The sequence below is a fragment of the Schistocerca americana genome, chromosome 5 (genome assembly GCF_021461395.2).
Source record: "Schistocerca americana isolate TAMUIC-IGC-003095 chromosome 5, iqSchAmer2.1, whole genome shotgun sequence".
NCBI classification, from domain to species: Eukaryota; Metazoa; Arthropoda; class Insecta; order Orthoptera; family Acrididae; genus Schistocerca; species Schistocerca americana.
Window position 1 is genome coordinate 286,130,983 of NC_060123.1, and position 25,260 is coordinate 286,156,242.

A 25,260-nucleotide genomic window follows, 5' to 3' on the forward strand; every position below is an offset into this window, starting at 1 on the left:
GTTCTGAGTCTTTTATGTAAGTGTGCATTGTCAAGATGGAGCAAGATTTCTTTTGGATTCTTTTCAGATCGTACGCGCCAGAAACGGTAATTGAGTTTGTGCAAAGTCTGCACATATGTCCCTGAAGTAACAGTTGACCCCTTTGGCAACGCATCTATGTGAATGACGCCATCACTATCCCAAAAAGGCGTCATCGTGACTTTGCCAGTAGAGGGAGCGGCCTGGAATTCCTTTCTTTTTGCTGAGTGTAGGTGGTACCATTTCAGTGGCCTTCTCTTCTGTTCTGGTTCAACGTGTTGCATCCAGGTTTCGTCACCAGGAACGATACGTGAGAGAAAGACCATTCCTCACACTGCTCCAGGAGATCAGAAGAACTGCTTTTCCTCGAATCTTGTGGTCTGTTGTTGGCATTCGTTAAACCCACCTTGAGCATACGTCTGACTATCCAAAAGTGCCAATCATTGCACATGCGTTTCCAATGCTACAGAGCCAGTTTTCGAGTTGAAATGCGCCAATCTACACGATCAAATGCACTCGTGCGATTCGCCATGTCGGCGGCAGTCGCAATGAAAGGAGTCCCGAACGTAGCCTGTTGTTGAGCTCAGTCTCTCCACTTCCTGGTGTTTTCTCTCTCTTTACTGATCGCCCAACAGCACACCTATTACCTACGTCATTACCATACACTGCGCACAAACGTTTATGGATGTTCACCACGGTTTCTTTTTCCGCTCCCAAGAACTCAACTACAGCATGTTGCTTGTAATGAGTGTCTTGCAATGACGCCATTTTGATGGTTCGCTCCGGCTCTGCCATCTGTCGGAATTATTCAGAAATTAACACATGTGCAAAAGAAACGTCATATCTGAAGCACCTAAAGGGACGCTTTCATGCTTATTGTAATGGCTTAAAAATGTAAAAAACAGATTGCTTTTACTCGCTCCTTCACTCGCATATCAGTGGTTTTGTTATGAAGAGTGATGGTGAGTAAGTAAGCTACTAATTTTATGAGATGTCTGTGTATACAGTAGTATACAGATGTAAGTATAAAACTGCATGCAGTGATGATTTGTAGATACATAACGAATGTGTTTCTATTGTTTTGCTGTATGTCGAATCTGAAAGCATGCATTGTATTTCCTAATAATATTTAAAGAATACCTGTTGTTGTTGCGGTCTTCAGTCCTGAGACTGGTTTGATGCAACTCTCCATGCTACTCTATCCTGTACAAGCTTCTTCATCTCCCAGTACCTACTGCAGCCTACATCCTTCTGAATCTGCTTAGTGTATTCACCTCTTGGTCTCCCTCCACGATTTTTACTCTCCACGCTGCCCTCCAATACTAAATTGGTGATCCCTCGATGTCTCAGAACATGTCCTACCAACCGATCCCTTCTTCTAGTCAGGTTGTGCCACAAGCTCCTCTTCTCCCCAATTCTATTCAATACCTCCTCATTAGTTATGTGATCTACCCATCTAATCTTCAGCATTCTTCTGTAGCACCACATTTCGAAAGCTTCTATTCTCTTCTTGTCTAAACTATTTATCGTCCACGTTTCACTTCCATACATGGCTACACTCCATACAAATACTTTCAGAAATGACTTCCTGACATTTAAATCTATACTCGATGTTAACAAATTTTTCTTCTTCAGAAACGCTTTCCTTGCCATCGCCAGTCTACATTTTATATCCTCTCTACTTCGACCATCGTCAGTTATTTTGCTCCCCAAATAGCAAAATCCCTTTACTACTCTAAGTGTCTCATTTCCTAATTTAATTCGCTCAGCATCACCCGACTTAATTCGACTACATTCCATGATCCTCGTTTTGCTTTTGTTGATGTTCACCTTATACCCTCCTTTCAAGACACTGTCCATTCCGTTCAACTGCTCTTCCAAGTCCTTTGCTGTCTCCGACAGAATTACAATGTCATCGGCGAACCTCAAAGTTTTTATTTCTTCTCCATGGATTTTAATACCTACTCCGAACTTTTCTTTTGTTTCCTTTGTTGCTTGCTCAATATACAGATTGAATAGCATCGGGGATAGGCTACAACCCTGTCTCACTCCCTTCCCAACCACTGTTTCCCTTTCATGTCCCTCGACTCTTATAACTGCCATCTGGTTTCTGTACAAATTATAAATAGCCTTTCGCTCCCTGTATTTTACCTTTGCCACCTTCAGAATTTTAAAGAGAGTATTCCAATCAGCATTGTGAAAAGCTTTCTCTAAGTCTACAAATGCTAGAAACGTAGGTTTGCCTCTCCTTAATCTTTCTTCTAAGATAAGTCGAAGGGCAGTATTGCCTCACGTATTCCACAATTTCTACGGAATCCAAACTGATCTTCCCCGAGGTCGACTTCTATCAGTTTTTCCATTCGTCTGTAAAGAATTCGCGTTAGTATTTTGCAGCTGTGACTTATTAAACTGATAGTTCGGTAATTTTCACATCTGTCAACACCCGCTTTCTTTGGGATTGGAATTATTATATTCTTCTTGAAGTCTGAGGGTATTTCGCCTGTCTCATACATCTTGCTCACCAGATGGTAGAGTTTTGTCAGGACTGGCTCTCCCAAGGCTGTCAGTAGTTCTAATGGAATGTTGTCTACTCCGGGGGCCTTGTTTCGACTCAGATCTTTCAGTGCTCTGTCAAACTCTTTACGCAGTATAGATTCACTATATTCGTGCAAGAGTAGAGTTTTTAGGGATTTCTCTGGCATACTTAGTACTGGTTGTGAGATTCTGACGCCAGAGTAACGCTTACCAACCGTTTCTCCCTTACATTTTAATGCGTTATGGTGCCTACATTTTTGATACGTTCCCCTGTGACAAATAATTTATGATTAACATAGTTAATCAAATGCAGGCTCATCAAAAGCCTCCCATGTTGCACATGTAAAGGTAACACACTCTGCATGTAGTACAGCCTTTAAATACCGCCGTTGTTGTGAGTCTTCAAGAGTCTTGGAAGGTGTAAGAGACGCGTGACGCACAGTGTCTAAAATGCGACTGGCTTGTGACTGTTCTAATGTCTCTACAGCTCTTAAGGCCGCTTGACGTTCCTCATCTAAGTTCTGGCGGGAATGATATTGTTCTGAGGTCTACTGCATACGTGTAGCTTTCGCAGCATGAGTTCTCTTAGAACTATGCGCTAAGTCAGACTTACGTTTGCGAGGCTTATAGTAATAGTTTTAAATATGGTTCTTCGGCTTGACAGATTTCATTGTTCTACCCCCATCAAAACTCTTAAGCTATACCAGGTGGTGAAAGAACTCAATATCATAGACCGTGTGCACAATAACAGTGATTTTCACTGTCATGGGGGTAATCTACAGGCACTAAGAGTCGCCTACCATCGTGCCAGGGTCGTCTGCGTGCCACACATGTATATCATATTTAAAAATGTTAATAATACACAAGAAGTTACAACTTTCTGGTACCCTACGGTCTTCCTCAAGGTTCAAGCTATCGCCATACCAAATACCATCGGAATTGATTGAGTGGTAGAATCATGAAAACTTGAGAGAATGCATTACTTTTGCAGTTAGTAATACTGGTTTGGTATGGATTAAACACGTTAAGAACTGAATAAGCATTGTATTGATTACGTTGAATCATGTTACGTAGAAAATATTAACCAATAAAAGCGTTTTTACAAATATGATAAAGTTCAAAAGTGAAAGAGTAAGTAATTTTTTCGAAGAGTAAATTTTTTCCATAATTTGCGTAATATTTTTCATAGTAATAAGTAACTTGAACTACACACTTGGTAAAGCAGCCTAGCTTCTTCACCAGGGTTCAAGCTATATCACGCTAGACCTCATGGATACTAGTTCAGCGGTTAAATCATGAAAATGTAGCAGTGAGGGTTACTTTTGCATTTATAATGTTATTATGAAAGTATAGATTGGCACGAACTAAACACGTTGAGGATTATATATACTATATGATCAAAAGTATCAGGACATCCCCCAAAACAGACTTTTTTCATATTAGGTGCATTTTGCTACCACCTTCTGCCAGGTACTCCATATCAGCGACCTCAGTAGTCATTAGACATCGTGAGAGAGCAGAATGGGGCGCTCCGCGGAACTCACGGACGTCAAACGTGGTGATGATGATGTATGGTTTCGGGGCGCTCAACTGCGTGGTCATCAGCACCCGCACAAAGTCCCAGTTGTTACACCCTCCATATTTTTTTTTACACAGTCCAATCTAGCCACTGCCACGAATGATGATGATGATGATGATGTTGATGATGATGATGATGATGATGATGAAATGATTGGGACCACGCAATCACCCAGTTCCGCGCAGAGAAAATACCCAACCTGGCCGGGAATCGAACCCTGGACCCCGTGATCCAGAAGCAGCAGCGCTAGCCACAGACGACTTCGAACGTGTTCAGGTGATTCGATGTCACTTATGTCATACGTTTCACACTCCTAAACATCCCTAGGTGTGATAGTGAAGTGGAAACATTAAGGGACAGCACAAAAGCGTACAGGCCGACTTCGTCTGTTGACTGACAGAGACCGCCGACAGTTGAAGAGAGTCGTAATGTTAAATGGCTCTGAGCACTATGGGACTCAACTGCTGTGGTCATCAGTCCCCTAGAACTTAGAACTACTTAAACCTAACTAACCTAAGGACATCACACACATCCATGCCCGAGGCAGAATTCGAACCTGCGACCGTAGCAGTCGCACGGTTCCGGACTGCGCGCCTAGAACCGCGAGACCACCGCGGCCGGCAGAGTCGTAATGTGTAATAGGCAGACATCTATTCAGATCATCACACAGGAATTCCAAACTGCATCACGACCCACTGCAAGTACTACGACAGTTAGGCGGGTGATGAGAAAACTTGGATTTCACGGTCGAACAGCTGCTCATAAGCAACACATCACTCCGGTAAATGCTAAACGACACCTCGCTTGGTATGAGAAGCATAAACATTGGACGGTTGAACAATGGACAAACGTTGTCCGGAGTGACGAATCACGGTACACAATGTGGCGATCCAATGGCAAACGCCCGGTGAACGCCATTTGCCAGTGTGTGTAGTGCCAACAGTAAAATTTGGAGGCAGTGGTGTTATGGTGTGGTCGTGTTTTTTATGGAGGGGGCTGCACTCCTTGATGTTTTGAATGGCACTGCCACAGCACAGAAATACTCTGATGTTTTAAGCACCTTCTTGCTTCCCAATGTTGAAGAGCAATTCGGGGATGGCGATTTCATCTTACAAAACGATCGAGCACCTGTTCATTATGCACGGCCTGTGACGGAGTGGTTATACAACAATAACATCCCTGTAATGGACTGGCCTATACAGAGTCCTGACCTGAATACTGTAGAAAACTTTCGGGATGTTTTGAAACGCCGACTTCGTGCCAGGCTTCGTCGACCGACATCGATACCTCTCCTCTGTGCAGCCCTCAGTGAAGAATGAGCTGCCATTCCCCAAGAAACCTTCCAGCATCAGATTGAACGTATGCCTGCGAGAGTGGAAGCTATCATCAAGGCTAAGGGTGGGCCAACACCATACTGAATTCCAGCATTATCGATGGAGGGCGCCCCGAAGTTGTGAGTCATTTTCATCCACGTGTCCGGATACTTTTGATTACGTAGTGTAAACATTGGGTTCCAGCTGTTACCGACGGCTGCGCTCGCGTACCAGTAAAATAAAATTACATGAAATATGCGTGTGGCTTTATTGGCTAGGAGAGCGCTATTGTGATATCCATCTCGGTGCAAGTCTGTTTATTTGACGCCACTTCGGTGTCTTGGACTCGATGATGATAAAATGGTGATGAGGACAACTCACACATCCGTCGCGAGCAGAAAACGGACCGGGGCAGGAATTGAACCACGTACGCACGTTCATAAAACGGCAACGCTAACCGTATGACCACGAGCTGTACAGGTAAGTATGGGTGCAACTAATGAGTTATAAGAGACTCATGACGCTCAGCGGCTAAATTGTGACGTGTTTGTGTTTGATATTAGAATGGAAGCGTTGATGAAAAACAGAGCATTTTTTTTAAAATTTTATTCATCACAATGAATCGTACTATGCAAAACATATCAAACAATAAAAGTATTTTCACAAATATAAAATCCAAAAGTCAAGGAGTAAATAGCTTTTCAAAAACCAAGTATTGTTTCATGTTTCGCGTTGTACTCTTCAAATCAATAAATATGCAGTACTACGCACTTTATAAAGTCGCCTATGTTCTTCCTCAGCTTTCAGTCTACCTCCACACTAAATTTTATCAGAATCGGTTTAGTCGCCAAAGTGTAACAGGCAGAGTTACTTTCGCATTTATAGTATTAGCATTGATTGGGGAGATGCGTACAAGTCGCACGCTCTTTTGTGGACCAAGGCATAAACAACTCGTTGGCTAACTTGTATATAGAAGAGATGCCCAATTAATGGGATGCTCAGGTAAAAAACGGAAATTAAATCAAAGCAAAATAGATATATTCACACTCCATTGTTTGCTGATTATCATGTTATTTACGAAAGAGAAATTGACGTCAAGGTGAAACCATCTTCTACTCGCTATGGTTAAACTGAAACATTGTGGTTTGTGGACAACTATTGTGAAGTTGTGTCCGTTGATTATTATGCCGTGTACAACTGTGGATGATGGTACGCTATTTCTGTTGTATGCATACTGCTTACGAGTACGATGTGTCCACATCCACAGTGTACTTGAAAATGAGCACAAACTCGAAACCAGCTATTAGTGATGAATAAAATACTCATTTAAACTGACAGCCTCGTAGAAATGATGTCGTTCTTTAGCTTATAGCATTGTTTCAGTCTCGGGTCACTGTCTGCCTCTTCAGACAACCTATAAACAATTTTGCGTATTTCTTACGTTTTATTTTACTTTCGGCATCAATCATTTTTACAACAGCATCGTCTCCAATATAACCTGTATAACTACTAAAGTATTTTACGAAGCGTGAATTATCCTCTGGCTACTAAATTAGACGCCCATGTAGAGCAATGGAAGTGCTGAACAAGAGTCTTGTGTGAACTGCTATTACAAGAGTGGTTATTCTAAATGGCTGTTTCCTTGGTAGGTGACGAGATACTGGCGCTGAACGGAGAGCTGATGACGAGCTTGTCACACGCGGAGGCCATCGCAGCTTTCAAGAGGATCCGCTCGGGACCCGTGGCACTGCGAGTCGCCCGCCGTACTGGACACGGCGCCAGGTGAGAAGGCCTCAGCCATGTCGTAACATCACAGAACACCAAATTACAGGAAGTGTAAGTTCCATGATAAGATACGGAAACACAGCACGAGAGCAGCGCTCCTAGTGGCCTGGCAGTGAACTTCGAACGTGAGAAAATATGAGGCGAAAATCCACATTTTTAATACGAAATACGAGATTTAGATGACAATATTTTTCATTTATACTTTATGGGTGGGGCCTCGTAGACCAGGAGTAAAGTGTGTGCCGAGAAACAGAAAAATATTTTTTTGTGATCTTGCAGAGTAGCATATTCGTAGAAATCTCAATCTAGTAGCTGGGGTACACAGGCATGCAAAATTATGTAAATGATGTTGTGGTCGTCTTTTGACCTAAAATCTTTTATTTGTAAAACCCAATTGCAGTTTCGACCGTGTGGACATTATCAAGTGGAATAATTGCGTCTTAGCTGATGTCAAAATATAAAAATATCTTCTGACATGACATGATACGGAAGCTGGTTTCACGGCATTTTCTTCCTGATTATGGCTTCTTGTGTGCATCCTGGATATGCTGGTCGTAACCTGCTTTATTTTCGCATGCATCTACAACACTGAGCGTGGAGTAAATGATTCCGTATTTGTTTTTCTTTCATATGAAACAGAAGATAGTAGCGGCACATAGTGTTCTGTGGGCTCATATACACTTGTTTCTGCTTACTAATCTGTGCGTGAACTGCTCGATTTAAATACTTTGTAAGAATATTGTTGTCTGCCCCCGGTAGCTGAGTGGTTAGCGCGACAGAATGTCAATCCTAAGGGCTCGGATTCGATTCCCGGCTGGGTCGGAGACTTCTCCCACCCAGGGACTAGTGTTGTGTTGTCCTAATCTTCATCATTTCATCCCCATCGACGCGCAAGTCACCGAAGTCGCGTCAGATCGAAAGACTTGCACCCGGCGAACGGTCTACCCGACGGGAGGCCCTAGTCACACGACATTTACATTTAGTATATTGTTAGTATTCTACTTTATTTTTAGTTTACATTTATTTTTCATAATTTCCCGCATTTAATGGAGATCTCCATACTAGCTGCTTTCGACAGAATTGTCGTTCAGACTTCTTAGATCTTGTCACGAAATGAGTATGTATTTCTTCTTTGAACGGTGTTGCTTCTTGCCACTGAGTATAGTTTGTAGTATTAATGACTAAGGCATTCATTCTTCCTTGAGAAAGCTAAAACTGCAACAGTAGTAACGCGAATGTGTTCATACGTTAGAGTGGTACTGCAAACAATACGTTTTAGCAGAAGTCAGAGTACTACAGTAATCCTCCCATTCCAATGGAAATTTGAAAGCAAATAATGCACATTATCATACTTTCATCACTGGATCTTCTAGTAAATTCTGTATAACTATTGTTTACTAAAGGCAGTAGCATTAAGTACGGCGGAAATACAGGATGTATCAAAAAGAATCATCCGATTTGGCACGTCTGTATTTCTGAAACTAATAAACGTATACAATGAATTTTGTTTGTTGATTAACGAGAAACTCAATAAGTTTTATTTCATAGCTTTTCATAGGTATTCAACACGCCCCCTTGAGATGCACGGTATATGTCAATGCGGTATTCAAATTGTTCCTTCACTGCAGCGAGCTTGTCTTGAGTTACAGCTTTCACAGCTGCTGTTACGCGATGCCTCATCTCAATCATTGTTGCTGGTAACTGAGGCACATAAAAAGAGTCTTCTATAAACCCCCCCACAAGAAATAATCACATACAGTCAGATCTGGTGACTTTGGAGGCCAGTAATAGAAGGCTAAATCATTTTTTTCCAGTGCGACCGATCCATCGTTCAGTAATCCCTTGATTTAAAAATTCCCGCACTTCCAGGTGCTGCTACCTAGCGGGAACCATGTAAAACTTGAGAGTTTGCTCTTTCTAACAGTACGTTATTCTCGCACATATCTCAAATAACATAATAGTTATTATTTTCATTAAATCGAATGATTCTTTTTGATACACCCTGTACTCGTTCTTTCACGCTATACCACACAATCCCATGTACAATAATATGCACTATGATGTAGACTATTTTTGCTGCATAATAACACCTGGCACAATAACTACATACTCTGTCACTAATACTACAAAGCATACTCAGCGGGACCGAGCGAGGTAGCGCAGTGGTAGCACACTGGACTCGCATTCGGGAGGACGACGGTTCAATCCCGCGTCCGGCCATCCTGATTTAGGTTTTCCGTGATTTCCCTAAATCGCTCCAGGCAAATGCTGGGATGGTTCCTTTGAAAGGGCACGGCCAGCTTCCTACCCCATCCTTCCCTAATCCGATGAGACCGATGACCTCGCTGTTTGGTCTCATCCCCCAAACAACCCCACACATACTCAGCGGCAAGAGGCAATACCATTCAAAGCAGAAATACATACTCATTCCGTAGCAAGAGTTATAAAGATGAATATCGTTCTGTCAAATGATGCTAACATGGAATTTTCAACTAAAAATGGGAAAGTAAGAAAAACAGACGGGAACAAAAATAAGGTAGAATTATGAGCATGCATTTAAATCAAGAAGTTCACACTCAGATTTGTAAGCAGGAACAAATGACCTCAGAGCACCATGTCACAAAACCAAATTGTTTCACACTGTCCAGTCACACTGATGTCACCACTTGTGAAAAGTCTGAGTAACCACTTTTGCAGTAAAGACCACTACGAGACGTGCAGGAAGAGTTTCAGTGAGGTTCTGGGGGGTACCGACAGAGATGTGGAGCCATGCTGCCTCCAGTTCTGTGGCCAGCTGCAACAGCTTTCTCGATTACGAATCCATGAGTCATACAGGTCCAGTCGAGGTGGACCCACAAATTCTCGATTGGTTTTAAGACCAGCGAGTTTGGTGACCAAGGGAATACGGTAAACTCACCCTGGTACTCTTCAAACCATGCACATACACTGTGAGCTGTGTAACAAATAGTAGATGCCATTGAACTAAAGCAAAACAAACAGCGTGTAGGAGCAGACATGATCCACAAGGAAATGTGAATATTTGCGTTGACAGATTGTGCCATCCAGAATGACGAGATTATCCAGGGAATGCCACGAAAACATTCCACAGACCATAACGCTCCCGCTCCCAGCCTGGACCCTCCCAAGGGTTGTTGCGGCGTATCTGCTTTCAGATGTTTCACACCATACATGCCAACAGCCATCTGTCCGATGGAGCATAAAACGTGATGCATCTACAAAGACCACCTGTCACCACTCAGTGGATTTTCAGTTGCAGTATTGGCTTGCAAATTACAGATTTCGTCACCATTGAACAGCAATCAGCATGGTTGCATTAACCAGGTGACTGCTCCAGAGGCCCATACACAGCAACATTCGCTGAATGGTCGTTGAGGAGATATTGTTGATAGCCCCTTGGTTTATCTGGGTGATCAGTTGCTCAACAGCTGCACGTCTGTCGCCCATACATTTCTCTACAGCCATCATTCACCCCTGTCATTTATGGCCCGTGATGTCATACATTTACCTTGGCACCAGTTTTGGATAGCGACATTTCACCGTGAACGGTACACTTTAACCATGGTGGCATGCAAACTCTTCATAAACTTACCCGTTTTGAAAATACTTCCACACTTTGCCCGGATGCCAATTACCATGCCGTTTTGGACTCTGTTTCTGCACTGCGACGATTGCACTTTTTCCCGCGCCTCTACAACACACTTCATATACCCTCTGCCGCTAATGCTGGCATCTGTGAGTTGTTATTGCACGTTGGCATAGGCAGTAGTCACATTAACGGGACTGGATTATGTATGGAAAACAAAAACAGGCATGGAATCATTTACTGCACACAGTATTACGGATTTGAGAAGAATTCAAGCAAAATACGAGTAATATATTCACACTGAAACACACACACGAAATCGTAACAAGGAACACAATGCTATGACTCCACTTCTGTTTTGAATGATACCAAAACAAATATGGAAGATTTTAACCCACCCTATAAGAGACTGAGATGAGGCATTGATACACTTGCAGTGCTCCAAGGGTCTAGCAGTGAACTAAGGCTTTGTTACTGGAAGTCCCTGTATGAGCTTCACCTCTTGCATAGCATGCTACCGTCACTCTTGCTGTCTCTCCAAACATCTATTGGCCTCACTAGTGTTCTCCCTAATGATGGCAGCCACATAACTTTGGTAAAGTCTAGGAACTCCATGTGTTACTGTGGATTTCACCCCGAGATGGGGAAAGGTGGGGGACGATCGCAATGATGTCGATCCCACTCCATGGCATATAAAAGGTATTCGTTGAGGTGAGGTGGATGTCGGCCATAACGAGAATGAACGATGACTGATGTCGACAGTGCGGGGCTAGAGTGTGAATATAAGAAAGCAGCGGAGGTAGTGAGGCCAGGATCTGCGGTATTGGTTACAGGCCATTGTGATATCCTGGGGCCAGGACGATGATGACGAAGCCCTCAGACAAAAGTTGTGAAATGATTGCGACTTTGTCCAAATTGCTCAGAAGTTCGTATTTATGAGATAAATGTCAAGTCATAAATTAATTCTCGTCTTTACATTCCTCACGCCACTCCTGAACCATGTAATGTGATGTCTGACTCGTGTGATGAGGGTGGGGAGTTCTGAAGTATCTATCGATAATACTTGTAGCTTAAAGTCTGCAGGCAGATCGAGCAATTCACTGTAGAGAACTTCTACGAGGTAGATATGGAGATCATTTTTTTGAGTGGTGTGTATATGTAATAGCACAATACGTAATGCTTCTGTCCAGTGACTTCCTTCAGACATAAGAATAGCTTTAAGTATACAGTGCTATCATTCCTTTGTGGATGGTAGTTCACTGTGTGGGAACATTGTACACTGCAGAGATCACACAGTTTGCTAAATAGGAGCAACTCAAACTGTCTCATCCTTGGTCAGTGGTTATAGAGATCGGGCACACAAAACATGATATTCATATATTAAGAAATATTCTCGTTGTCGTTTCTGCCATAATGTCCTTGAGGGGAATGGCTTCCACCCAGTATGTCAAATTTTCAATGACAAAGAGAATATAACAACACCCTTCAGATTCAGGGAGAGGACCTACCTGGTCGAGGTGGGCATGTTCAAATCGACCTTTTGGAATCCCAAAACGACTGAATGGCGGCTGCGCATGACAACCCACTTTGCTGTGCTGGCAAACTGTGCTCACATATGTCCACTCTCAGCAATCATTTTTGACGTTAGACCAAACAAAACAGTCCACGATGAGTCATGCCAATGGACATTTTGTGGAGTTAGTTAAATATGATCTTCCACACTTATTTGATCATGAGGTCATATTCGATTTTGTGGAACTTCACGCATCACTTGCTTGGTTGATCCAGGGAAGGGGCGACGTTACATACTTAAATTGATTGTAGAATCTTGAAGGAAGTCCATAATTTGTCGGTCTTGAAACTGTGCTTCTGCTAAGTTATTATAGTTGACATGTGTGGAGAGAGTGTTTATCCTTAACAGACAGTCTGCGATGACACTGTCTGCTCCGTGGAGACGTCTAACATCAGCTGTGAATCGTGCTATATAGTTTAGGTGACGGAACCGTGGAGGGTCGAAAGCTTTCAAAGGCTGCACATCAAACCCACCAAAGCTCAGTGCTCTGTATAAATGATGAAAATCTGCTCTCTACATCATTTTTAAACTGGTGGACTGCCTCTCACACCGCCAAGATTCACGATTGTGGGCAGGCCACTTGCACAGAGAATCCGTCACTTTATGAGAAAATGGGCGGTAGCTGTTGTTTGCCCATCACATCTTGCTGCAGTACTGCCCTGATGGCAAAGTCACTCGTGTCCAACATAATCGTTAGTTGGGCATTAGGTAGTGATTGCACTTAAGTAATGGCTTGTGCAAGACACTCTTTTACTACGTCAACGTGGAGTCTACTCAATCTTGCATCTCCTGTTCGTGCTTTTGCCAGTTAGAACGTCTGCGAGCGGTGCCTGAATGGTGGCAGCATTAAGAAGGTGTCAACGATAGCAGTTAATCATGCAGAGTCAACGACGTATTTCAGGGAAATCTTGCAGTCGACTTAGTTGTTTGACAAACTCGGTTGGTTGTGGCTTAGGATGGATTGCAATGGCATTAACTAGGTGGCCGCAAAAGACTACTTCTTGCTGATGAAGATGTCGTTAATGACGAACTGTTATCAGAAAGCGCATCGAGAACTTGTTTAAAATGTAATTCGTGCTCTTCTCATGAAGGGGGGACAATTAGAATGTCCAAAAAAAAATGGTTCAAATGGCTCTGAGCACTATGGGACTTAACAGCTAAGGTCATCAGTCCCCTAGAACTTAGAACTACTTAAACCTAACTAACCTAAGGACATCACACACATCCATGCCCGAGGCAGGATTCGAACCTGCGACCGTAGCCGTCGCGCGGTTCCGGACTGGTGCGCCTGGAACCGCCCGGCCGCCGCGGCCGGCAATTAGAATGTCGTCCAAATACACAGAGCAGAAAAGGAACTTAAACAGTGCACTATCAGTAGATTGCTGCCAGTTCTGAGCCGCGATTTCGAGACCGTAATGCATGTGCAGAAATTCATGTAAACTGATGATGACCATCTTTGGCATGTCCCCCTCACTCACTGGTATCTGCAGGCATGCCTCTTTGCAATCTAAGTCACTGAGAACCGATGCTCACGCAAGGTAGTGGGTGAAGTCCACAATGTCAGGGGTCAGGTAGCTGTCAGTAACTGTTATGGGGTAGGACAGATTCCAGCGGCATTAACCAGATTGCAGAGGAAGACTATTTCAGGCTGGTGAAGGTGACGTTGTCATCATTAATGACGTACCCTAATTGTACCATCTTTCTTGGGCACAAATTTGATAGAGATGAACTATCTGAAAGTTACAAAATTCTGGTTTGTAGTAGCCATTATGGCTGCATAGAGATCGCCTGGCAGTAACCACCATAGTCCGTGGCAGACAGGATAGCCCAGGATGGTGATAATATTGTGAACCCCCCCACTGCAAATAGCGATTCACATGAACTAAACTCACAGCTGTGTGGTGGGCGTGGTAATACACTGAGTCGAAACAGAAAGATCATGAAAAGGATGCACATTACTAACCTGGGTTGTATGTACAGGTACTGTTGTCACGCATACTGCAGTGGTAGGTGTCCCATTTGTGCAGAGTTCTGGCTGAGATGCCACGTTGGAGTCCATGGGAGCAGACGGATGAGATTATTGTGTCAGAGTAGAGACCAGATGGACTCATGAGGTAGCAAATTCAACCAAAACTGCGCAATTGGTTTTTCATATGGTTTCATTTCCATCCCACAGGCACAATAATTGTTACCTTGTGTCGAAGTAACTTTGTTGCAGTTGGGCCAGTGATGTGAAGCAGTTGTGCAAGTATCTTTGACGTTCATCAGTCATGTCATGATACTGCATGCCTTTTGAGAGAGCAGTAGTAGAAGTCTGCAGTGGCAGTGGGGACCTGCAACTGACGACACCAGCAATGAAGTGGTTGTTGTCTTGATGTTCTAGTGTGATGCATGCTAAATCTGGTGATACATGGAAGTGTCTGACAAGTCAGCTCCGAGCACTAGTTCAGCGACATCTGCAACGAGACCAAAGGCACGAGATGCGTATTTGTATATGGTAATAGAGAAGCCATTTGCCATGTGGAGCTGGATGGCAGGTAATCGCTCATCGCTGGAGAATGTCCAGGGGGTGGGGTACTCATGTCCAAACCCAAGTCAATGAGAAAATATCGTCTATGTACGCAGCCAAACGTGTACTGTCTGCCACTTTGCTGAAGGGGTGACGTATTGGTATGTTGCAATGTGAGGTAACTTGAATTGCCCGTTGTACTTACTCTGGATCGTGCTTCTCTTTTCGGCAGTCACATGATGGCTGAAAATTGTGCACCACATCGCCAAACAGTGCGTGTAACTAGCAGAGCTGTCCCCATACAGTAATGTGAACGCACATGGCATGTTTGCTCGCGAATTTTTGTTGTGGTAGGCGAAGGTCACCATCCCCTATGGTAGAGATGACGTCACACTTGGCTTCTTTTGGGCATGAGCTGGCCGAAGTGGCCATGCGGTTAAAGGCGCTGCAGTCTGGAACCGCAAGACCGCTACGGTCGCAGGTTCGAATTCTGCCTCGGGCATGGATGTTTGTGATGTCCTTAGGTTAGTTAGGTTTAACTAGTTCTAAGTTCTAGGGGACTAATGACCTCAGCAGTTGAGTCCCATAGTGCTCAGAGCCATTTTTGGGCATGATTAGTCTGGTTCAACTGTGCCTAGGCAGTTGGCACAGCATTGTACCTGCGATTCAAAGTGAGGGGCATAGATATCTGTGACGTTTATGCATTCTCGTTGTTGTAAAAAAGTAAAAATCCTGTCTGCCAGTATGAATTTGGTTTCCAGTGATTCACAGTCGTGTGAACTCATAGCCAGTTGTACCTGAGGCAGGAGCTTGACGATCCGCAGAGTCCATTGTGTATGATCAGACATGAGGTTAATATCCACCAGTGTACATAATCAGCGCCAAAGTTGTGAAGGCATCCTGTTCCCCAGGCATTCATCTTAGATGATTTGTTTTAATGGCTGCCCCAAACATCTGTGGAAGAAGTTGGAGCAGTGCAGACTTTGTAGCATTGTATTTATTTCTATCTGGGGGAGAGAGAAGGGGAGGCATAATAATATCATTGATTACGTCAACATGTCCACCGAGGTGCCTGAGCAAAGTGACGAATTGTGTACTGTCCTCCATGAGGCTTTGTGTGGCCAGAATGCACTCAGTGACCGCAATTGCTGACCCATGATTACTGTGTACTCAGCTCATCTGAAAGCTCCTACGTTCCCAGTTTGGATACTGTGTGTCGATAATGGAGCCATATTGCAACATCACTGAACTAATGCACGTTGGTTTGAATGGAAATGAGGCAGATTAAGTTGTCAACCAAAACAGGTGGTAGATTCGTTGGTGCATGGTTGTGCTGATAACCAAGGTGACATCTGGAGAGGCACAACAGACATGTTCACAGTACTTGTACACAATGTGGATGTATGTTCAGTAGCAACATCTGAAAACTGTCCAACCAGTTAGACCACATGTTGCTGTACGAATGGGTTGATAGAGGTTCATTGTCAGCACTGGTGACACTTTATTGAGAGTGATCATTTTCCTGCTTGAACAGAAACAGTTGCCGAGTGTTCCACTGTGAAGCACTAAGCACATTTGTCCAAAAGTCATTGTCTTGTAAGAAATTCAGTACTCTACAGATGCAAGATAGCTTGATTGTCAACTCACAGTATCCAAACTGGGAATGTAGGAGCATTCAAATGAGCTGTTCACAGTCATCATAGGTCACAAATGTGAATTTTACCCCAAGATGGGATAGAGATAACTTATATAAATAATGCAGTAGGTTATAATATGCAGATTGTTCCATAATCAACACAGGACAAACACACGTTGAAATACACAGCAGGTATAAAGCACATCGAATCATAGTCCCTCAGTCATTCCATACCAGGCCATTGTCATTTGTCAGAAAGTTCCCTCTCTGCAGCAGCTGCTGTCACTTATGGAGTGCCCACATTACTATATCATACCTTGCCTAAATAAAAATGTCCCTGCATCAATAAAACAAACATTCAGACATAGAAAAACATTGGTTTACCTCAGATCACAAAACAATTTTAAAAATACAATAACTCAAATATTATAGCATGTAACAAAAATGATTGCTCTGTGCCTCTATGTAGTTTTGTGTTCATGAAATTGCATTCAAACTAACTTTAAGCACAACTGTTACATCGACTGTTTCAGTAGTCTGGCTGAACAATTCCTTCACTTGGGCTACCATCTCAGTGACACAATCATATACTTTTCCTTTTAAATTACCCCGTAAATAAAAAAACAAGCAGATGAGGCAACCACAACTTTTGTATATTTCTCTGTGAAGTTTCAATGAATAGAAGATGGCAATTTATGAGACATGTGGCACATTGTTCCATCTTGCTGGGAAAAAAAAGGTTTGTGCCCTTCATTTTCTTTTTACTGATAATGGCAGTTCATGAAAATCTGCAGATAAACTTCTATATCAGCAGTGGTCTCAAAGAACGTCAGGCTGATAACTTGACTACCAGAAACAGCACAACAAACTTCATGTTATTTATCATGTAGAGGTATCTGATGAACAATGTGAAGGTTTTCAGTGGACCAGTAGAGATTAGTCTGTCTGTCTGTCTGTCTGGAGTAATCAGAAAGGTGGAGTCAAGTTTTTCACTCTTAAAATACCGTGTCAGGTCCAGTTCGTCATCCACAACTCTTTTAAGTAACCACTCACAATTCTTAACCTTCTTTCCCTTGTCAGCTGGCAAGCATGCATGAATGCACTGAATGCCATAAGATTTCAGGTGTATGGATGAAAGTACAGATGACAAGATATATATTTAACAGCTGTCTGTTGTGAAAGCTGCCTGACTCACTTTTTTGGGTAGGCAGTAATTATCTACAAAATGCTTGCGCCTACTTCCATAAATCAAACTCAAGACTTACATTTATGCTTACAATTAGAGATAATGCCATGGTGCCACCATTTTGTTGTCAACTTCTGAACATTATTATTTGCAAGAATACTACAGATAAGAAATGAAAATTTGCAGTGGTTTTTTTGAATGGACCAGTATGTTTGTGAGATTCAACCATACAAACCCTTTCATTCAGAGAATATGGCGTACTTTACTTGAACAACTCTGTCAGCAAAGAAAAGTGCAAAAGACATTTACAGCACTTTTGAACAACAACCAACAACTAAATCTGTGATAGTGATTCCTGCCTGTCACTTGATTAGATCAGGAAATAGAGAAAATTAAAATCATGTTTTGTTTCTTATGGTACTACAGTGTTTGATGTTTGTCAGAGGCTTTCCACTAAGTTCTCATGTGCTGAAGGTTGAATTTGTATCCATTTATCCTGGAACTTGGATCCCCATTTTCATTTTAACATCTCCTAACCTCCTACATTACTGCAGAAACCTTCAGTCAGCTGGAAGTTACCATCTGCCAGTAACTTTCCCACTCAATGTTTCCTACACAAAGTCATTCTGCAGATACCATTTTCCAGTGTCTATCTATAAAATATCTGGGACTATTCCCACATAAGCACCTACAGTAAGTCCATTAATACCTGAATATAAACCACCCCATGATCACTCTGATCATATCCCTCACACTGCATCATTTCTGCAGCAGAGTTTTGTGAAGATTTATCTGCCACCACCCCCAAAAAATCCATCCATCCTTACTGACTCACACCTTGTCCATGATCTCTATCCTACTCCTCCTCCACAACTTCCAACAGCTATACCACCACCTTTTGTATACTTCTGACCAGTTACATTCATACACCACTAACAAATACAGACACATACTGTGAAACTATTCAGTGTGACATTATGCCAGGACTGGCCCAGACATGTACCAACCTGAAGTCTCTAAGTATAGGATTGCTTTCTGTTGTCTCACAGGTAAAAACTACTTCCAGTGCTCGCTTCCGCACAATAATTCTTTTTTGCCTGTTAACTGAGCATTGCTACCCTACCTTGTTGTTACCTCTATAAGTCCTGTACACCCTCATTTTCATTATTATTTTTTCCTGACCGTCCATGAGCTCATTTGTAACTTTGCCCCTGTCTTGCTCCCCTTTCCAGTACATAGATAACATACTACACACAGGAGTTAACTCACCAATTACAGTATAATGCATCAAACAGATACATCATAAAAAAAATGAATTCTCTTGATCATGACTATAGACACGTGAGAGAATCTTCTTCTTTCTTCATATCCTGATCTCTGGAAAATCTATAGATCTGTACTTTTCCTTATATGCAAAAACCCCTTCCTTCCCCCCCCCCCCCCCCCCCCCCCCCCCCCCCCCCACACACACAAGTGGCACCTCCTCCTACTGACCCATCAGTCTCATTTTGTGATTCAGTAAGACCTTGTTCAACAGTTGGCTTATGTTTCAACCTTTCTCCTGAAGAAAAATTCCTGTACCACTCATACATCTTGTGCCATCAACCTAATAATAAAAAACCCATCCTTTAAATGAACCCTCAATTGAGAGAGAGCCTTTAACCCTGCATGACATCCAGTTACCTCTTCATGCTCCAGAACACATCTGCAAACTATGTCTACCTAATTGGTTCCTTTCTGTTGAATTACTAATCCCTTGTCACCATTAACAACAGCAATTGCTGCGCTGTCCATGCCTTTTGCAGTTGGGTGAAAGTGCTTTGTCCTCTCTCCTCTTGCATATACCTTTTTTACACTGCCAACATGCCAAAATCATTTTATTCTGTTCATCTCAAATAGTACACCAATGTCACCACTTTCCTAGCTCTCTATCTGTGCTCCATAGCTCTTCACAGTCACTCTGGCTCAATTTTGAACAATATGCCTCCTGGCAAAACTGATGGCTGCTTGAAAGATATCCTTATAAAACCCAAGCAATAATTATTTGACATACAAGCCAGCTGGGATCCCCATGAGTTCTATTTAATCAACCTTCCATCAGTTTCTACACTTACAAAGCCTTGATCTGACAAAAGTGCTGAAGTAACCTGAATATCCGTTCTACCCATAATCTGTCAGCTCCTCTAATTCTCTGAATATCTTTGCCAAGTTTTACAATGGTAAATCCAGGATGGAATGTAACAATATTAGAGAAGGAAAGTGTGGTTTCAATTGTCTGAGACTCCAAACATGGGTGCAAGTTGCATTTGTGTGAGTGTGTGTGTGCATGTGTGTCTATTGCTGACAAAGGCCTTAATGGCCAAGAGCTATAATTGTGTGAATCTTTTTGTTGTGCCTATCACGACTCAGCATCTCCACTATATAGTGTTTACCAAGTCATCTTTTATTTGTGAGTAATGTGTCTTGAAAATTTGGATGTACCCTTTTTATGCTATGCTCTTTATATAACAATAATTTTTCATAATATTATGATATTTACAATTTAGTGCCTGTCTCTTTATCCCTCCTACTAACAGAAAATTTTTGTTACCCTGAGTACTACTGGGGTAATATGACTCCAAGCAATTACCATGGGATATATTGGCAATATTGAAAACAGGTAAACTATGTATATAAGCACTTATAGATCTTGTCATAATCCTTGATCTTATAGATCCTTACATCTAAAACAAAGCAACTCTTTACATTTAAAACAAAGAATCTCTTAATATCGTTTACAGACAAAAGAAAAGCATCTTCTGCATGTTTCTGAATGTTTTTTATCCATTGAAGGTTCACATAGAGAGCACCATCCATGTTTTCCCCCGTATGCACTTCTGCTGAAGGAGGAGGATAAGGAAGAGAAGCTCTGCTGTGCCAACTTCTGTTTTTCTGTACTAGACTTGTTCCCAGTGCCAGAAGAAATTCTCTTCATTTGTAGTGATTTCTTTATTCCAGTTAGGATTTAAGTCCAGCCAAATTATGAAAGCATTTAGGGCACTAACACCCAAAATTTTATAAAAATAACCATGGGCCATCTTCTTGTCATGCATTTTGTGGTGTAGGTCCTGACTAACTTGTCCATTGTGTCTACACATGATTTAGTTGCATTATTGTCTAGGATTATAATAGGTTTTGCTGCTTTGCCATCACCTATTTCCTCTCTGAAATGCGTGGTATTCAGCAATGTCACTATCATACCCTTTTTTTGGCAATAGGAGACTATTGTAGCTGATTCCTGGAATCTGAAGTGACATGAAGCTGCATTTCTTCCCCTTGCTTCAATAAATTCTGCAGGTAGTTCACAATGACTTTTTCTTAGTGTTCCTAGCAGAGTCATTTGTTTTCATTGTAGTTCCTTTGCCAACTCCAAGTTGTAAAGAAATTATCTGTTGTGATATTTCTACCACCCCAGGATAAATGTTCTGTCAATCCTAACACTACTCTTTTTCCCTGCTTTATTTCTATAGGCTGGCCTTCCCCCTTTCCAGTGTACACCTGCAGGTGTGTGACACAGTAATTAGTGCTGCCACATGCAGCCCATATCTTTATACCATACTTTCCAGGCTTTGAGGGGATGTAATGGTGAAATGGACACCTACCTCTAAAAGTTACCAGTTGTTCATCAACTGTAATATTCTCATGTGGTTCATGTGCATAATGTAATGTGCTTACCCACTGTTCAAATAAATCCCTTGTAGGAGCTAATTTATCAGGGCTACGATTCTGTCGCCGATGCTGAGTGTCATCAAACCGAATACAGTGTCATATTTCTGTAAAAATAAATTCACTATGCCCTCATTGTGACCTTTTCATGCTCCTGCAAGAATAAACAGGCCAAAAAAGCATTCAAATCCTTATCGAGATCTGTCCATTTGTTACCAAAAGTAATGTTACTTTCTCTGTTGGTCCACATCAAAATAATCTGGAAAATCCTGGGTTTCATAAATATTTCAAATGCTGACTGCACGGTATTTATGTTCCTTACAGTATGCCTTATGGGACCTGGAGCCATCTTCAAAATATTTCATGCTGGCTGCTTCCCATGTAATCTAACAGGATTTTGTCCCCATGTTTCATTTCCATTTCTCAACCTGAAAAAAGTGGGATTACTATTTTACATATGTACTTACATTTTATTATTATTAGTACTATCACTAAAGTTTTTGCAAACATATAGTGGATTATATATATTTACTTGAAAACATTCTGATTTGAGATGTCAGCAACTTCAGGAAATAGTGTTTCCAAATCTACATCATCTTCATCAGAATCTTCAGTTGATTCATTAACTCCAGAAATAATAGCATTAATCTCTTCATCGTCATCAGGAGGTATATATCTTCATTCCTCTTCTTCTTTTAAAACTGCTTGTATTTTAGCACTACTCAAACGTTTTCTAGTCGCAACGCATTTCTTGCACACAGCAGGTGAGACTAGAAACAGCAACAATGGGTACAAATAATAAGTGGGAAATGTTAGTTTAATTATTGCAGGTGTTTCATATAACATCTGTTCAATGTAACATTTGTCATTCTGCTTTCATAATGTTACATTCAAGAAACAAAACAAAAATTTAGATTGGGTTCATGCTGACCCCAGTGGTACTCAGTGCATAGCCCTTGAATAAATTTTACTACATTGTAAAGGTAAAACTGAACAATATGTCATTGCATACTAGCAACTTCAAGAGACAAAGTCATAAATTTTTAAAATAATCATTTTGAAAATGTGCTTATGGGGTCTTATTGATCCCAGTGGTACTAGGAGGGATACTTTATGGATGTTCTCTCTTGTCATGATTGTACATGTTATTTAAAGTATTTCAAATTACACCAAATTGCTAATTTTGTCCTGTTTCTAGATCCAGCAAGTCCAAATCTTGTGAAAACCTGGAGTGAATAATACACTGCTGCTGCAGCAGGAAATGAAACTTCCACATTACTTGCAAGTCAGCATGGTGTTTGCAAGAAGAAAAGTCCCACTAGTCACAGAGATCAGAACAACAATATACCGGGAAGTGGTATCAAATTCTTCATCTGGCAACTGTAATCACTTTTGAACATTTCAAGTACAGGTTATTCATTCTTCAATAAGAAGACAGTCTGTTATTTACAACACATGCAAAATCATTTGAAATTTCACTTTTGGGATTCTTTACCTTTTGTTGAAAGGAAGACACTTTATATTCATATCTCCCTATTAGTTGTAACTGTTTATGCCTTGTCACATACTATGCACATTTCCTAGTTGTAACTGTTGATATGGCTTGATGATGAAAGAATTATTTTCCATTTTGAATTAAAGGCTACAATGAAAGGCAGATATGCTTGTCAAATACTCAGTTATGGCAGAGGTAATACAAAATTGGTGGAAACATAGAAACAAGTTCTTCATCCAGGCCCCGAAGGCCCATGGAATGTCAATCAGCTGCTGTGCCATCTGCTGCCATGTGGCATCAAGCAGATGCAGTATGAAGTGGCATGTGGTCAGTACACCACTCTCCCAGCCATTTCACCAACTTTTCAGACCTTGGAGCTTCTGCTTCTCCCTTCTCAATCAGGTAACTCCTCAATTGGCTCCACAAGGCTGAGTGTAACCTATACCAATCCTCCCACCAAGGGAAAATCCTTGACAGTAGCGGGAATCAAATCCAGATCCTCCACATAGCAGCCATCTACACAGACCACTCAGCTAAGAAGGTGGATGTAAACCTATAATGGAAGGAATAAATGTAATGACTTAATGCATAGTTGAGGTTTTTTGGGTGGTCAGCAGATACATAAAAAAATCCTAGAAATTCTGCTAAGTTTTTGGACAGGATCTTTCCTCAGAGCTCTGTGGTGTGAGGACAATATAGACAGTCAGAAAAGTCACCTTATGAATGTATTTGTGTGTATATTTTTGCTAATCATTTAACTCTGAAGAAGCAGTCCAAAAGCTTAGCAACAGTTTCAACATTTTTGTGTGCCTATTAAGTGTTCACTGCCTCAACTGTATGATGAGAGGCTTCCTGAACCCCTTCCATCATTTATAGCACCATTTGTTCACTGCATTTCACAGACCAACCATGAAGGAGAACTTTCAGGAAAATGAAACAAATCATGGTACATGAGTGGACCCAATGAGGGCCATTGACATGTGGTTGCCTTTGCCTCTCCCCCCCCCCCCCCCCTTACCCCTCCATCAAGAAAAAAAGAAATTCAGTATCAGTTTGAAGAACGATGGAAAAATTAAAGGATACTGATTGGTAGCAAGTGTACCCAGAGCCATTTGCAATAAAATCTCAAAATCATTTATCATTCACTGTGATACCACCATGAATTGTCTGCCCATCTTAGCTGACATCTGGGTATACACTTGTCAAGGTATGTCTTTACTAAGAAACTGCTTTTATCAGACAGAATATAATTCTTTCCAAATAACGTTAGAAACTACATTAGCAATTATATAATGTCCAACTGCTACAAACTAGCTGTACATGCTGATACTAAATTAAGTTCTAGGTTAAATTTTTATATTCAGTCTTTAAGTAATTGATCCATTCTCAACATTAACACATGTGAAATGTGCATTGTGCTTGTGTTATTACCATACCACTAAAATTGAAAATTATTCAAATTGTCACTGTAGTTATGGAGTTTGTCATAAATTATTTAAGAATTTTGGCTACAGATATCTTCAAAGTTGTATACAATTTCCCTGAGACCACTTCTCCTCTTGCATTCTACATTTGCTGTCTGATTACAAAATGTGCTTGTGTGTCATGTGCCAAAGTTTGATAAGCATTTTTCATTTCTTAAATATGCTATTTGACATAACACGAGGAAACTGACAATTCGGTTGGAATTGTGTAAGCCTTTAACAAATTTCTAAGCTGGTATTATCCCCAGTAGAGTTTTAATTAAGTATTATTTTCACATTTTAGTATGTATTTGTTTATATACTGGATGTTTTTCCTTCATATCTATGATCATTGAAAAAACAGTGATGATAATACTGTTGCATATATCTCTCTCCCATATTCATATTCAAACTATTATACTGTACAAAATACCCATGTTGGTGTAAATAATAGTTTACATTCCAAAGATATTACTGCTGTTGCTGTCAGTGTCATGTTTGCATATATGTATGTCACATTATTTAATTTTTGTGTAATTTAATGAGATATGTGAATTGAAGTCTTGTGTAATAATGACATGGAAAAACAAAATTTTGAAATAAAAGAGAAAGGAATATGTGGATTCAAAAGTACAACATATATTTATCAGTGTCATTAAAGTGAAAGTGTTTGTTGTAAATAAAATTACTGGTTACAGCTCAAAACTGCTTTCATCAAAAATTACCTCATAGCTTTGTTGCTTCTGCCTATTTTGCATATGGCAAAATTCTCTGTGTTTTCATTTACAATATAAAATGTACCACAAAAAATTTCTTATACTTCAAATTCATGAAAAACTTGGTTTATTTAAATAATTTG

General features: G+C 41.2%; 1 protein-coding gene across 1 annotated transcript in view; it reads left to right on the top strand.

The window, feature by feature from the left end:
• Positions 1-25,034, top strand: part of LOC124616316 (uncharacterized protein KIAA1522-like) — a 485,968-nt gene extending 460,934 nt beyond the window's left edge. Inside the window, exons 15-16 of the mRNA XM_047144621.1 lie at positions 7,095-7,227; positions 22,642-25,034. Of these exons, the coding sequence (XP_047000577.1) occupies positions 7,095-7,227; positions 22,642-22,678 (170 nt within the window). The 3' untranslated portion in view covers positions 22,679-25,034. The remainder of the gene's footprint in view (positions 1-7,094; positions 7,228-22,641) is intronic.
• Positions 25,035-25,260: the final 226 nt, after the last annotated feature.